General features: G+C 39.4%; 1 protein-coding gene across 9 annotated transcripts in view; it reads left to right on the top strand.

The window, feature by feature from the left end:
- LOC125236902 (serine/threonine-protein kinase Genghis Khan) overlaps positions 1-16,289 on the top strand; it is a 102,821-nt gene that overhangs the window by 31,532 nt on the left and 55,000 nt on the right. For all 9 annotated transcript variants that reach the window (XR_007178250.1, XR_007178249.1, XR_007178248.1 and 6 more), the window contains 11 exons: positions 3,057-3,210; positions 4,447-4,564; positions 5,224-5,330; positions 6,370-6,498; positions 7,557-7,670; positions 9,582-9,716; positions 10,185-10,310; positions 11,793-11,906; positions 12,558-12,671; positions 14,057-14,161; positions 15,548-15,650. Coding sequence is in view for 1 of the 9 variants with exons in the window: in XM_048143821.1 (XP_047999778.1) it covers positions 3,057-3,210; positions 4,447-4,564; positions 5,224-5,330; positions 6,370-6,498; positions 7,557-7,670; positions 9,582-9,716; positions 10,185-10,310; positions 11,793-11,906; positions 12,558-12,671; positions 14,057-14,161; positions 15,548-15,650 (1,319 nt within the window). In the remaining 8 variants the exon portion in view is untranslated. The remainder of the gene's footprint in view (positions 1-3,056; positions 3,211-4,446; positions 4,565-5,223; positions 5,331-6,369; positions 6,499-7,556; positions 7,671-9,581; positions 9,717-10,184; positions 10,311-11,792; positions 11,907-12,557; positions 12,672-14,056; positions 14,162-15,547; positions 15,651-16,289) is intronic.

The raw sequence follows: 16,289 nt of genomic DNA, 5'->3' as shown, positions 1-16,289 counted from the left end.
CAAATGTTACATTGCATTATTTGCATTGCGCAGGGTAGACCCACAACACGTACAGCGTATTGTTTAGCAGCCTTTTTCACAACCGCAATTGACCAAGTATACCCATTCATACCATATCTCCCTGTTTTCAGACCACTGCAGTACTCAACTATCATTGTACGTCTTCCAACCCCAGGGTGATGGCATAGGCATATAAGTAATATCCAGAATATGGGGCGTTGTTATACGACACGGAGCGCAAGTGCCGATGATGGTTACTAATTTATTTTTGGTGGTAAACAGTTTCTTGCTCACCAAGTTCAGGTGAAATTTTCAATCATGGCGATTATTCCTCCAGGAAGACTTTGTAGTTACTGCGATGTTTCTATCAAAGCTGGTATAACTTCAAGTTTTAGAACATGATTTTTTCTTTTTGTATTGAAAAAAGAAGTGGTGTCATACGTAAAGGCGTAAAAACCACGAAGAGCAGTCGGTCTTCCAGTGTCCAAAGTGTCCCATACCATTTTTTCTTATTTTGTTACCATTTTCCGTACATGTTGTATGTAGTAACAAAAGAGGAAAGTAACAATTACAGCTATTTTATAACTTATACTCTGGCAGGTTATTCTCCTTTGAAATATTAAGAAAATATACTAGACAAGACTTTGAAATTTCCCAATATAATGAGCTCCATAGATCCCATGCTTAAATGCCAAATTGGAACCGTTCTTAACACATATTTTAGTGAGCAAGCGTGGACTTTAGCACCCTGAACTCACTCGAGGCCTCTTCATGAGGCAAAGACCTTTCGAGGCTCTAAGCTAGGTCCAAACCCGAATCTGGCCACTGACTTTACGTCTATCCTTCACTCGTACTTCAGACTTCAGTAGTTTTTATTTAGATACCAAGACATATGTATCGGAAGATTTGATGATACGCGTGAGTCCCTGAGATACAATGAGGCTATCGGCTTCTTCCGGTTACGTTCCTATGGTTTACCCTGAAATAGCAGAGCAAATGTTCTCTGAGGAAGTAAATTGTTTAGACAAAAAATTCACCACACTAATAACATCAACAGGCTACAGTTTCTGTAAAAAGCCTTGTTGGCTGTCAGTGTTTTCCTGGAGGAATAATGGCCAAGCTTGAAAAGTTCACCTGCGGCCTATATATGATTCTTTATCGGTGAAATTGTTGCGCAAGGAACTGTTTCCAACCAAAATTAATAACCAGCATCCCACCAACATCGTCAGCATTACAATAACATACGCTCCTTGTCTATAACAAGCAGACCATCTCCAAACGTAGGCTAAGTAGACGAGAAAAGAAAATAAATTATTTTATACATAGATATTTCTGTAGCCCCTACAGAAGTTGTCGAGAATTATCTCTGGAGTTCTCGGAAAGGACAATTGCTATTAATACAAATGTTATGTTATGTGCATTTAAGTTCTTTTAGGTTTTGCCCGTGGTGACGGGTTAAGAATTTCACCACCCCCTTTCTTCCCGTGGGTGTCGTAGAAGGCGACTGTGGGATATGGGTTAAATTGTGGCGTAACGAGAGGCTGGCAACCTGTTACTGCAATGTCACAGTTTCGTTTTCTTTCAAGCCCTTATTTGCCAAGAGTGGCACTGAAACCTGAGTAGTTTCATGTGCTTTGCCTACCCCTTCATGGGACACAGGCGTGATTGTATGTATGTATGTAAGTTCTTTTAGGTAGGTATTAAAATAAAAATTATGATCATCAAAGTTTACGGGGGTTATCTAAATATACCTAAACTCGGAATAAAAAACTAATAATGTATATAAATACTAAAAACATTGATTCTGAACAGTAATATAGTAAGTTGTGACCAAAATAAATAATCAGTCTTGCGTGTATAGCGGTACCAAACGATACGATGCATCACATCAAGTGCAAAGACGTCTTTCAAACCCGCGCGCTTCATTTGCAATGCGTATAGTTCAAAAGTACTGAACGGATTTTAATGTTTTTTGTTTTATTTTGCAGATGATATTATCAGATTTTATTTCAATAAATAAAAATGTGACCATATCGTAGAAAAACTATTCGTAAATTTCGTGAGAATACAAAAAAATTGAAAATTTCATATTTTTCTTACTATTCGGCCGCCATCTTTAATTTTTTAAATGATTTTTAATTTTTATATTAATAAACGTTTTAATACAAACTGATAGCCACCCCAACCATTAAAATCGGTGCAGCCGTTATGATTCCAAAATGTTTTACATCACGTGCAAAAACGTCTTTTAAATCCGCGCGCTCCATTTGAAATGGGTACAGTTCAAAAACTTCTCAACGGATTTTCATGATTTTTACTTTATTATGTAGATAATATTATTAGGTTTAATTTAAATATATAAAAATGTGGCCATGTCAAAGAAAATTTATTGGTAAATTTCACGAGAATGAAAAAAAAAGTTTAAAAATTTCAATTTTTTCTTATTATTCGGCCGCCATCTTAATTTTTTTATGACTTTAATTTTTTATATTAATAAACTCTTCAATACAAACTGATAGACACCTCAACCATCAAAATCGGTGCAACCGTTATGATTCTATAAATTTTTAAAAATGTGCGGCCGCCATTTTGGAAAATGTCCGCCATCTTGAATTCTAGTGGATGAAAATCGTGTTTCCTCGGATGAAATCATTTGTATTGGTCCCTAGTATCACTGTGCAAAGTGGTTTGCTTTCTGCATAAAATGCAGTTTTTTTCCGTAAGCCCTATGACTATATATATCTGGTCAGGCTTTATGAATCTTCATATCGTCGTAAGGCCCAATGTACATTACAATGTACATAGTATTGCAATCTAATTTTGAACCTTCCATGAACTGAATAAAGTAGAATTTCAATTGTTACATTGATTTTTGAAACAAACGAAAATCTTACCAATTTATTTATAGAATAAGGTTCAAATTAAAAATGGGAAAACTGACTATGGTGGGCCTTACGAGGATACAGCTCGTCCGTTTTCATAGAACAATTGTTACTAGCTCCACTGACTTGTTAGTGGAAATGACTTGATTTTATTGTGTTTTTATATCGTTTCAGATTGTCAGAAGCAGTGCCACCGCCGTCAGCGTCATCAGCGTTCTCGGGGCTACACCTGCCGTTCGTGGGGTTCACGTTCACGGCCGGCAGCCGCCTGTCCGACCTGGGCGCTCCGGCTACACCGCTCAGCCCCGCCAAGAATGCTCCCAGCCAGGTACACATCTAGCAAACACTCTTGCATTTACGTCATTGAGGTATAATCACAGAATATATAATAGTACAAGTACAGAAGGCCCACTACTTTGATGTTCACGAAATGCCGCCTTTTTAAATGCCTACAAAATTCTTACAAAGAAACGAGCCGCACGTGCGCAGCGTCGGACGCTAGGGTTGCCTATGGATTAAAAATAATTAATAGTCAGACAAAATGTTATGCTATTATATTCAAGTCTTGGGTACTTTCTAGGTATATACAGTATTTATATATTTTTGTTTAAGTCACAAGCCTTATTGAACTTTTCCGTGGGACATAAATGACAGAATTAATAGTTAGATCGATAAGATTGTCCTATTTTATTCATGAATTTTATTAAACTAAGCATTATTAGCCATTCCACACGCGGATATCGCATATTAACCTATGAAAAACTAGCGACACATAGTAACAATAGAAAGTGCTAACGTGCGTTTTGTGAGAATGCGCGCCACCCCTGATTAGGCCGCGAACTCGCGGCCGCCAGCATGTACTTGTAGCGCGGCGACGGAATCGCAGAGTGAGCCGCCTCTGGTATAATACTAGAGAAGACACTGCGAACAAAAAGTTTGCGCTACCAACATAAGTCCATGGACTATAATCGCACAGACTTGACATGTAGGTAATGAAGTATAGTAATTGTGATTGTATTCTGTTTGTAATATATAAAAGAGAAATGTTTATTTCACGTTATACATACAACATACAATCATGCCTGTATCCCATAAAGGGGTAGGCAGAACACATGAAACTACTAAAGCTTGAAGTGCCACTCTTGGCAAATAAGGGGTTGAAAGAAAACGAAACTGTGACATTGCAGTGACAGGTTGCCAGCCTCTCGCCTACGCCACAATTTCCCATATCCCACAGAAAAATAACATATTTATATAGACTCCCTCCGCGATTCTTTCGCCTAGCTACAAGTACATGCCGGCGGCCCAAAAGTGGGGACGACCTTCGCCCGGCTCAATACAACTCAATAGCTGCTGCTCGCGTGCGGTCCGTTAGTTAATGTAGGTAAGAAAATTGTTAATGTAGGTAGGTGGCTTTTGTACTTTTACTATTATATATTCTGCGATATAAAGTAATATTAAACTAAACTTGCCGCGATCTTGACAGCGAAGTTGAACGTGAAAGAGGCAATGGTGTAACTTGTGTCTTCAGAATACATCTAATACGTACCTTCTTTATTTCCAGGCTCCATCAAACGCTGGCGACAGAGCAGCCCTAAAAGCCCTGGAGCGAGAAAACGCGCTTCTAGCACAAACCATCGCCGAGTTAAGATCTGGAGGCCAACCTTTGGACGCTGGGAGTGGTAAGACTTGTCATAATTAACGTTAACGTATAATTTTAATTTAATAAGCGTCGGTAGCGTAGAAAAACGCTAGTGGCAATAAGAACATGCGAGGTATTCAATAACGTTTTCGGAAGTTATGTGCCAAATGAAACTTGATATTTGCTCGTCGCTTTTCGGGGAACGAAAAATATCTTGAACATACCGAACTAATTCTAATAGTTTGCTCGTTTGTGTCGGTCCTGTTATTGTGAAGGTTAAATATGCAATCGACTCATGCTTGACTAAGTTTTAAATTTAGAAGCTCAGTTTGTCTATGCATAGGAAACTGAGACTTCACACTGATACTCTTCTGACAGACACGGATTCATAAACATGTTATTGTAAATATTAAATATCAATAAATAACGATTCAGTAATTCAAACTGACTTTCTATTGATCCAGGGACCTGTAGAAAACAACAGGTCCCCTTCGGCCCTCTATATAACCAAAGTTTTTTCGTAACCTGGTTACGATCGAAGCTTTCTTTTTACTTCTCTGTAACTGGCTTCGATCAAGCAATTTTCTGTTGTTGATAATGATTGCAATAAAAGGATTGCAATCATTATCAACAACCGAAAATCTATCCCAAGATAGCTCAACCTAGTTTATCCTCATTTTCAAACTCAAATTGTTACAGAAGAATCGATCACGTTGAAAGAGGAGCTCGCTGCACTATCGAAAAGGAACGCAGAGTTAGAAGCGCAAGTACGGTGTTACGAGCAGCTCAGCGGTGGAGTAGCTCAGGTGATTGCTTTTCATATTTATACGGCACTAAACACGTTCACGGCTTCACGGACGGCTAGTGACGTCATCTGTCACAGGCCAAGGAAAACAAATAAAAACCGGCCAAGAGCGTGTCGGGCCACGCTCAGTGTAGGGCTCCGTAGTCTTCAGTATTTTTCTCGCAAACTACTAAACCTATCAAGTTCAAAAATTTTTTCCTAGAAAGTGTTTATAATGTTCTACTTTTGTGATTTTTTTCATATTTTTGAAACATATGGTTCAAAAGTTAAAGGGGGGGGGGGGGAGACACACTTTTTTTCCTTTAGCAGCGATTATTTCCGAAAGTATTAATATTACGAAAAAACGATTTTAGTAAACCCTTATTCATTTTTAAATACCTATCCAACAATATATCATACGTTGGGGTTGGAATGAAAAAAAAAAACAGTCCCCACTTTACATGTAAGAGGGGGGGAGGTTTTTTTTTTTCACTTTTTATTTTACCACTTTGTCGGCGTGATTGATATACATATCGATACCAAATTTCAGCTTTCTAGTGCTAACGGTCACTGAGATTATCCGCGGACGGACGGACGGACAGTGAGACATGGCGAAACTATAAGGGTTCCTAGTTGACTACGGAACCCTAAAAAACTACGCTTATGCTATAGCAGTCGTGTTCGCGAATGTGTTAAAGAACATACTTTGCCCAGTTGCCATCTGATAGCTGATATAGTAGCGATCTGAACATGCCTTTATTGTCAAGGCGACAAGGCGAGTTCAGATATTTTTGCCCGTCCCGGCCGCTCAGATATGTATATGATGGCGACTGTCATGTGTCGAAAATTTTACTAGTCAGCGTATTTTTTCATTGACTTTTCCCGAATATTAAAAGGTTTTGTGCACAACTGAAATAATTTTTTTTTAATAAATTCAATGAAGAATTTAACAGGATTTCAAACCATATTTGAATAGTGAAACAATCTCACTGTTTCCTTATCTTTGAGTCAAGACTTAAGTAACAGAACTTAATAATCAAGTGTGTACTTATAAATTTCAGGATCCATCGGCGCCTCAAGATCTAGTAACGAGAGTTCGAGAGCTGGAGGTGATGGTCACAACCCTCAATCTTGAGAAGGAGGAACTCGTCAAGGACAAAGTAGATTCTTCTGAAAAGCTCAGGTTGCAGGTAATTCACTATTTTTATAGCATCTTATAATGAAAATAACTTTTTTCCCATCGCGGCGAAAATTCCGTTGTATCACAAACATTATGTTTCTGTCAAAAGTTTGATGAACAAACTTACCGCTCGGTAAGAGGCCGTACCTATTATTGGTGAAAAGAGTTTATGCTAGGTAGAGTACAATTTATCGACCACTTGAGTGCCAATATATGTAATTTCAATTTTAGTATTCAGATTTATTTGCCGCGCTAGGACACTGCCTCGCTCTGTGTGGATTCGGCTATTCTCTATTTAAAACCTTGCCAAAGAGGATCGAGTATTATAGAGAGTTACTGTCAAAGTAAAATGTGTAATCACTGTGCATAGATTGCCATCTCTCGACACAGGCTTTAAACTTTTGAACCTCCGTTTTGACAATTTGGCCCATATTCTTAGCTTGATGTGTTAAAATGTCAAATATTAATATTAGCGCCATCTAGCCGAGCGTACCCCAAAGGTGTATCGCCATCTAGCTCACCGTACCTTTTTCTTTATGGTTTTGAAGTACGTTTTCTTCTTAGACTTTATCTGTCTATACGGAGTTACATAAGTCTTTGAACCTTGTAGAATGTGCGGCCTGGAAATGGTTTAAAGTTTTCAATAACTGCAGTAGGTTTCACACTCGATAACTTGCAATGTCTTTGAAATACCTTATGTAGAATAGGTAGTTAACTAATATTTTTACCCACGACGGCACGGAGAAGGTATATGCGTTTAGAGTGAGAGATTGTGCGTTTGTTTGTGCAAACTAAACTTCTAAACCGATTTTAATGCGGTTTTCAGTAATAGGTTTGTGGTTGATTGGTGCACGTTCTTAGATAGATGTTACGGTGATAACTCACTAGGGGGCGCTGCAGTAAACATTTGTTTATGCAACCAATGTTACCGATTATTTCCGAAACTATGAAACTGATCTTGATGCGGTTTACAGTAACAGGTTTTTGAATGATTGGTGCATGTTCTTAGATAGGTTTTATGGTGGTAACTCACTAGGGGGCGCTGCAATAATGTACGTTCTGTTTCAGGACAAAGAACTGAAGGACGCCGTGGCGCAGCGGAAACTAGCTATGACGGAGTACAACGAAGTGACGGACCGGCTGTCGGAGTTGCGGCAACAGAAACAAAAGTTATCGAGACAGGTAATAAATAATTGTTTGTTTATCTATATTTTTTAACCCCCGACGCAAAAACGAAGGGGTGTTATAAGTTTGACGTGTCTGTCTGTCTGTCTGTCTGTCTTTCTGTCTGTCTGTTTGTCTGTCTGTGTGTGTGTCTGTCTGTGGCATCGTAGCTCCCGAACGGATGTACCGATTTAGATTTAGTTTTTTTTTGTCTGAAAGCTGAGTTAGTCGGGAGTATTCTTAGCCATGTTTCATGAAAATCGGTCTACTATGTTGCGGTCGGAGGTTTTTTCAATATTTTAATTTTGTGGTTATGTATATATGCAATATCACAGTATAATAAAGAGTACTATCGTACAGTATGGCCACTTCTGCACCCCGCTGAAAGTGCCGCCCGCCGCCTCTCGGTTACCTCACAGTTACCGCCTGTCAAAAACTCGAACAGTCGACCTGTCATATTTCATATAAACATAGTACGCGTTCACCTACACGAGCTTAGACTGTGTGCTAGGAACGCGCCTCTTTCATATATTTGATCGCCAGTGTCCGAGGTGTGGTAATATGGATAACTGTATATGTTTATGGATCTTTTACGAAATGAATATGCCTTTTATAGCTTGGCAAAAAAGAGTAGAATTGGAACTAAATGTTTTTATCATAGAAAAGTGTCAAAATAATTGCCACATGCAAAGCGGTTTACATAGAGCCCCTATAATTTTCTACTCTTGTTTGCCAGGCTATAGTGTGAAATGCAACGTAATATCGCATCTCAATTAAATGACAAATTCTCTCGAAATTCTTAAAAACAACGTTTTGTACTTTTTTTATTACAAATGCTAGTGTGTTTATTATCTGATCCAACCACGTTACGTTAGCAGATATTATTTGCACTAATTTTTCATGCGTAGGTAAAATGTAATAGTTATTAAATTTGTTATACAAGGGGGCAAAGTTGTATTTTAACACCGAGTGTGGAATTGAATAACGAGCAAGTGAAAGGATTATGTAGTTAAACCACGAGCCAAGCGAGTGGTTCGAGAATAGAATCCTGAACTTGCGAGTTTTTTAACACACGAGAAGTAAAATACATTTGCACCCGAGTGTAACACAACACTTTTCCCCTCACTATAGCGAGGAAAGTACAACGCAAAAAATGCGTTTATCACTGCTTCCAGTAGTTCCATAGGTGGTAAATCATCTTTATTACTAGATTCACCTACTTTTAAAGCAGTTAATTTGACTTTATTCAAGGTCAAATTACTTTACCCACTAGTGGATAAAATGCGGTTTTACCCGCTGATATTAAAGGACAAAACACGTGTTTCCGAGCTAGTGAGGGGAAAATATTTTTTCACCACACCAACGGGTAAAGTCTTACTTTGCTATTCGAAAACAGGTAGCATTGCATTTTATCCACAAGAGTGCAAAGTAATTTCATACAAATTTTAACTCGATGTCTTAATCTTGCTGCTAGAATTTACCTATAAATGATGATTTTGAATCATAAATATTGAGTAAATTGATGGATTTGATAGTATAGTTAGTATTTATTAGTTTTATAGTTAGTATTTTGTACGTGTTGGTGTGGTGAAAAAAATTGTGTTTCACTCGGTGGCAAAGTTTATTTAACCTTCGTGCCATGAAACCCTCGCAATGCTCAAGATTCCACTTTTTGAACCACTCGCTACGCTCGCGGTTCTATATTGGAATCTTTTGCTTGCTCGGGTGTCAATGCGGGCACGTGCGGTTAAACAACTACTTTGCCCCCTTTTTTTTAATTATAAATGGGTTTACTCTTGGCCACCCACAGACTAGACAAAGGTCTTTGACGTGGCCTACGATGGAGCGAGCAGAGCGAGCTCGCCCAGAAAATGCCTGTTCACTCTTGATTTGGAGGTTGCCTTGTAACAAATAAGTATTCTCTTTCAGGTTCGCGATAAAGAAGAGGAGCTAGAAGTGGCTATGCAGAAGATAGATGCACTAAGACAGGATATTCGTCGCTCGGATAAAGGTCGGCGAGAATTAGAAGCGAGGCTCGACACTGCTATTTCAGAGGCTACTAAAGTAAGTGAATTACAAATATTGTTACTTGTGTCAAGGATTATTTTATATAGGATTTACAAACTTCATACTAAGAATCGTACCTCCATTTTTTAGCGCCACCTATTAAATACTGTCATAATTACACTGATGAATATCAGATGCTTGCTTACAAATTTATTTTTTTCAAAATGTATATTGACGTGATATCGTGATATTAAAACCGTGTCATTTGTTTTTATAAAGAATAAAAACACGTAAAAATATTTGGGGAAAATATGCTTTCGGCCATTTCCAGGCTGAGGAACGGCGCCATCTAGTTTCAAGCCTAAAAAGCCCACACATTTCAGGGGTACGCTTTTTCGTATGGGCGTATTATTTACTTTTGCGCTGGGTTGTCACTTAGCCTACACACAACACTCACGATATCAACCCGTGTGTCCGTAGGTGTTTGTTCACGCTCGTATTTGCTAATGGTGTTATAATTTGTAGGAGCGCAAGCTGCGGGAAGAGACGCTCCGCTCCGTCCGAGCGGAGGCGGGCGCGGGAGCGGTGGCGGTGGCGGGCGGCGCGGCGGCCGACGTGGCGCGCCTGCAGGCCGAGGTGGACGCGCTCGAGGTGCGCCGCACTCTTCACTCTCATATGCTGCTCTTGTCACACTCCACATTTCAATACCCGGGCCCACTAAGAGCGAAGCGATGGCTCATTCCACGAGGATGTCGCTTACGCCTTGCCAGCTATTTCAATAAAATCCGTAAAGCTCGAGAAAATACTACCTATTTGTTAACCGAGTCATGAAAGTTTGTCAGACGCGACTCTTTCTTAACGTCTTCAGAAGTATTAGAAAAATTGCATGTCGTAAGCGACGACCTCGTGGAATTCCCCGATGTGCTCGCGAGACAAACGTCGAACGTAAACGTGCCTCGAAAGAGGCGAGTCGCTCGACTAAAGAAATACACGCGATGCTACACGTCGCGTCACCTACGTTTCCTTGCTACGTGCTCAGCTCTGTATGGACCCAGATCGACAGAGACTAATCACTAATAAACATAGTAAGGCTGGTTTTAGTGTCTCGCGGACCGACCGCGCGGAGCGATCCGCACGACCGATTGGTATGAAGTTGATGTCGTCCGACCGGACCCTTCCGCTTTACTTTAAAAAGTTTAAAACTTACTACATAATATTTGACGACCGGTCTGGCTCAGTCGGTAGTGACCCTGCCTGCTAAGCCGCGGTCCTGGGTTCGAATCCCGGTAAGGGCATTTATTTGTGTGATGAGCACAGATATATTTTGTTCCTGAGACATGGATGTTTTCTATGTATATAAGTATGTATTTATCTATTTAAGTATGTATATCGTCGCTTAGCACCCATATTACAAGCTTTGCTTAGTTTGGGAGTTGATCTGTGTAAGGTGTCCCCAATATTTATTTATTTATTAGTCCGGTGCGGATCGCTCCACACTATCGGTCCGCATACCACTAAAACCTACCTAACAGTACTTTCCCTCCAAATTAATTTTTAAATACTGCTACACTTTTCTTATACAACTAGCTTTTTCCCGCGGCTCCGCTCGCGTTAAAAAAAGACAAAAGGTAGCCTATGTCACTCTCCATCCCTTCAACTATCTCCACTAAAAAAATCACGTCGATTCGTCGCTCCGTTTTGCCGTGAAAGATGGACAAACTAACAGACACACACACTTTCCCATTTCATCATCATCATCATCATCATATCAGCCTTTTATCGCCCACTGCTGAGCATAGGCCTCTCTTCTAGTACGCCACTTCTCCCGGTCCTGAGCTAATCTCATCCAGTTGTGACCCGCAGTTTTTCGGATGTCGTCGACCCAACGAGCCAACGGATGCCAGGCACTTCTTCTATTTGTTAGCGGCCACCATTCCGTTAACATTTTCCCATTTATAATACTAGTATGGATATTGGCGTAACCATTACTGATAGATTGCCATTTGCCATTGTAATCACTTCCAGACTATACAACTTAAATTCTCAACTATTCTAAACACAAATTAATTATTAAAAGTTATTTTCCACTAATTAATAAAACTCAAACACTAAACCAACTATTTTTGTCGACAGTTGCAGTACAAAGAATCGCTCGCGCAACAACAACAGCGGTACAACGCAGACCTCGCGTCGCTCAGAGAACAACTACACGAAGGAGATGCGGTCAGGAGCGTGCTCAATAGAGAGGTTAGTAATCAAAATCATACCAAATAATAGTACATTACGATACAAGTGCGGAAAACAGGAAATTCGAAACGTGGAGTAATAAATTAAAGCACAAAACGATGTACGTGATGTATTTATAATACTTTGTTTTTATTATATTTTAATTTATCGCCATTCGTTTTGAATTCCCTCTTTTACGCACTTGCAGCGTAATGTACTATTAGCTAACAAGAGGCATCCTCTGTAGGCTAATTGCCTCCTAGTCAAATCAGCTTCTTTTTAAGAACTGTCAAAACGAATTTGAACGACTCGCTTATATGGAATTTAATATGAAATCGAATTGAGTGACGTCACGGTCAATTCACTTACTTTATATATTTCTACCTGACTTATTAAATAGAAATTGTTTTTCTTATAAATATCTGATGCTTTATTTCGTGCAAGGTATAAAATATTTTAAGAACAGTAAAGTTCCCTATTGTTAAAGAGTGCATACTCAGATATTCTTTTGAGTACCTTAGAGTATTTTTTAATATAAACCAAATGTCATTGCTATGCCAAATGTCTTTATATGTGCTGTAATTACGTTAACGCTACGTTTTTCCTTTTTTGTAGCTTAGAAAGATATACAATGTCAAAAAAAAGACATACTTATAAACCTGTGTGTTTCAGTTACAGACATCGAAAGATAAGCTGGAGAGCCGGCGGTTAGAACAGATGAACGACAGTGAAGACAGACAGATGCTTATCAACGAGAACAGGAAACTCGCCAAGGACCTAGATGCGGTAAGTAATACATATAATTTCAACCTTATTACTACTAGTAATTTAGTATTTCCTTTAGATTAGATTACACATTGAAAATCAAATTTTAGATAGAGAAATTTTATATTATTAAATTAAAACGGGACTTAATCGCGTAAAACTTACGTTTTATGTTTAACCCGACGTTTCGGACATGACATTACGTCCGTGGTCACGGTTAGACTGGCTGGGAGTTGTATCAACATCTTCTAGCTGTACGAGTTTTTCTAACTACCCGCACTTGATTGTCATCAGTCACTTTTACGCTAGGGTTGCCACTCTGCCTACATACAACACTCACGACATCCGATGGTATGGGACGGGAAGTTTTCTCACGTTTACACTTGCTAATCACTGGATTCGACGAAGATGCCCCGTTAAGTCCCGTTTTAATTTAATAATATGAGGGAAGATCGTGTTAGTTTAAATCAATATAGAGAAATTTTAGTTCTAATGAACTTAACTTTTAGAACACTACTTATAAAATATCATAGGTGATGTGAAAAGCAGTATTTGTCGCACGGTACAGATGTGGTGTGAAAAGATTTGCCTTCGTATTCGTATTGTTACGGAAACATACGAACGTGTGATGCTATTTCAGCCAGTCTCAGTACAAGATATACTGACATTGACTGAACTAGCATGACAAATACGAACGTTTCCGGAAAAATACGCAGGAAACCCTTTTCGCACTTCTTCTGTGGAAAATCAAGAGTGAACAGGCATCTTCTGGGCGAGCTCACTCCATCGTAGGCCACGTCTTTGCCTTTGGCTAGTCTGTGGTCAAGAGTAAGCCCATTTATAATAAAAAAAAAAAAAAAAAAAAAAATGATTTCCACCTTGGGCGTTAACACTTGAATCCCTCACTAGGCTCAAGTCAGGATTCTATTTTAGAATCCATTGCTGCGCTCAGGATTCAGGATTCTTCTCTTCATTTAGGATTCAATTTACACCCTCGCTGTAAATATGTAATTTTGCTGCCTTGTAACACAATCTACTAAGGTACAGCGGGGTAAATCTCGACTGGGGGGGGGGGCATTGTAACTAATCCATTTTTTCAATTATTACACTATGATGTTGAGTTCTACATGTATCCACTGAACACGCCTACCAGATATAACCGGTGGACACTCTATTTAATAATGTAAACATTGTAAAACATGGAAAAAATGTACCAGTTACATTTGCCCCCCAGTCGAGATTTGCCCCGCTGTACCTTAATTACATCCAACTATCATTTACATTCACTTACCTGAAGTCGTGTACTGTACATTCTTTTAGAATCTGGTACGATTATCTCAAGAAGAGTACAACGAGCGATTGTAAATGCAATTGTAACATTTTATACGAAACCTTTTTGTCTACAGATGGCCGAAAACGGTCGCCGGTGGCAGGCGGAGCGAAGGCAGTTAGAAATGGAGTTAGAGGAGCTCAGAGCTAAACGAGACACCATGCAACACTGGGAAACTCAGGTGCGTTATTGTACAGTCAAGTGCAAAAATACGTATCGATTTTATCCGCTCCACAGAGAACCTCCTATAGAGTAGAAATCTTGTATATTTTGTTCGCGATACGAGTCACCAGTGTTTGGGGTGCGAGGAGCGGGCGGGGAATGTGTTAAGCGCGCTGTGATTGGCCGTTTCAAGGACGGCGGGCAGTCGCGCCAGATGAAAGAGACTGTCCCTCTACTGACGCGTAAGTGGCCAATGTAAGTTGACCTATGCCGGCTCTGAATAAATTATAAATCTGACTTATTTGTGGAATGTAATGCCGTCTGTTTTTAACACTTTCGAAACCGGGCTCTACGCGGCGCTACGACATTTTCGCTACATACGGGGAAACCCATGTAATCGGCTACGCTTCTACGAGCGGTGTACCCGACAGTCGGGTTCTTGGTAGCGAAAGTGTTAAATTTGAGCTTCTTGTTACCTTTCCACACCATTTCACACTACAGGTGGACATCTTTAAGGCATCAAAGTACCCTTTTCCAATTTTTTTGTGCGAAAAACACGCGCTGCTTTCGGGTCTGTTACTTGGTCGCTACTGATCGGGCACGGCGAGCGCCCGCGCTTTTATCAGTGCAAATACTAGGAAGGCTGGCGACCGCGAGTCGTCTTGTAATGGATGTCTATAGGGGTTGGTCTGTGATCCGCTCAAAAATATGTACCGAGACCTTATTCCGCCGACATAAAGTGCTATGGGACATATTTTTGATAAGTTGTACGCACCCATATTTTTACACTTGACTGTATTTACAAAACGTCTTTGGGACAGTAACTTATTGTTAGATTGAGTCTTCTCGGCGGCCTAGTCGGCGATATGGAAAATGGTGACGTTGCTCTGTTTTGTCACTGTGTCAATTAGCAGCTATAGAGGACTGTCAAATTCAGGGATAACACAAATTAGAAGAAGAGCTGTTGACTAAGCACAGACGATCGAGAGACGCTGGTGTCAGGTGCCTTAGCACTATGAGGAAGTTACTGATCCCTTTGGAAAGTAAGATTAAATTAAGAATGCAAATATTCGCATATATTAACAAACGTGGTTGTGCCGTCGCGCGTCGAAGACAAATAATAAATAAATATTATAGGACATTTTTACACAGATTGATTAAATCGAGTCCCACAGAAGTCCTCAAGAAGTCTTGTGTTGTGGATACTCCGACAACGATATATGTAATATACAAATACTTAAATACATAGAAAACATCAATGACTCAGAGACAAAATATCTGTACTTATCACACAAATAAATGCCTGCAGCTTAGCAGACAGAGTCACTAATTTTTGAAGAATCTGAGCAAATTTTTTCCTCTCTCTCCCTTACGACCTCCTCTCAAGGTTAAGTTCGGTTCACAGATAGCGGACATCATCCGATGGGTGGCGGACGAGAAGGAGGCTCGAGGATACTTGCAAGCGCTGGCTACTAAGATGACCGAGGAACTGGAGTACCTCAAGATTGGTAAGATTTTCTGGAATTTGCTTTCTGTTCTTTACTATTAATCAAGGCCATTTCTAGAAACAGCGTAGCTGAACTGCCTTTGTTTTATAAATAAAAGCTAAAACGTCTCTGAATGCAATTAACTAAATTGGATGTTCGAGCGGGATGCGTGTCATATTGATTGAGGTGTCACGCGTAGGGTTGCAAAAAGACGGTTTTTTTTGGCTTGAAAAAAAAAACATGAAATAAAAACCGTGAAAAAAAAAACAGATTTTTTCTGGAATTTTTTTTTCTAAAGTACGAAATCTCAAAATTTGCAAAGCAGTTAATAATGTAATGCGGTTTTTAGACGTGTTAACTATTAAACGAATTTAATCAAATAACTTTAATTTCTGGTCTTATAAAAGTAACATTTACGAAATCTTTATTTGGTATTTATCACTATTTACTGTTGGCAACACCACCGCCTCTTCGCGCTGCACGCCGCATCGGGGATTCCCCAATAAACTTTTGTATACTGAATGTTGATAGAATTAAAATGTACGTTATTGAAACACGTTATAACAACTCACGAAAAACCGTTATTGTCGTTTTATTTGTTCATCTGAAAAAAAAAACAATATTTAGAAAAAAAAACGATGGTGCTCGTTTTTTTTTTCA

This window comes from Leguminivora glycinivorella, chromosome 20 (genome assembly GCF_023078275.1).
Source record: "Leguminivora glycinivorella isolate SPB_JAAS2020 chromosome 20, LegGlyc_1.1, whole genome shotgun sequence".
Lineage (NCBI taxonomy): Eukaryota > Metazoa > Arthropoda > Insecta > Lepidoptera > Tortricidae > Leguminivora > Leguminivora glycinivorella.
The sequence above is the reverse complement of the archived record's forward strand: the minus strand, read 5'-3'. Positions and strand labels throughout refer to the sequence as shown.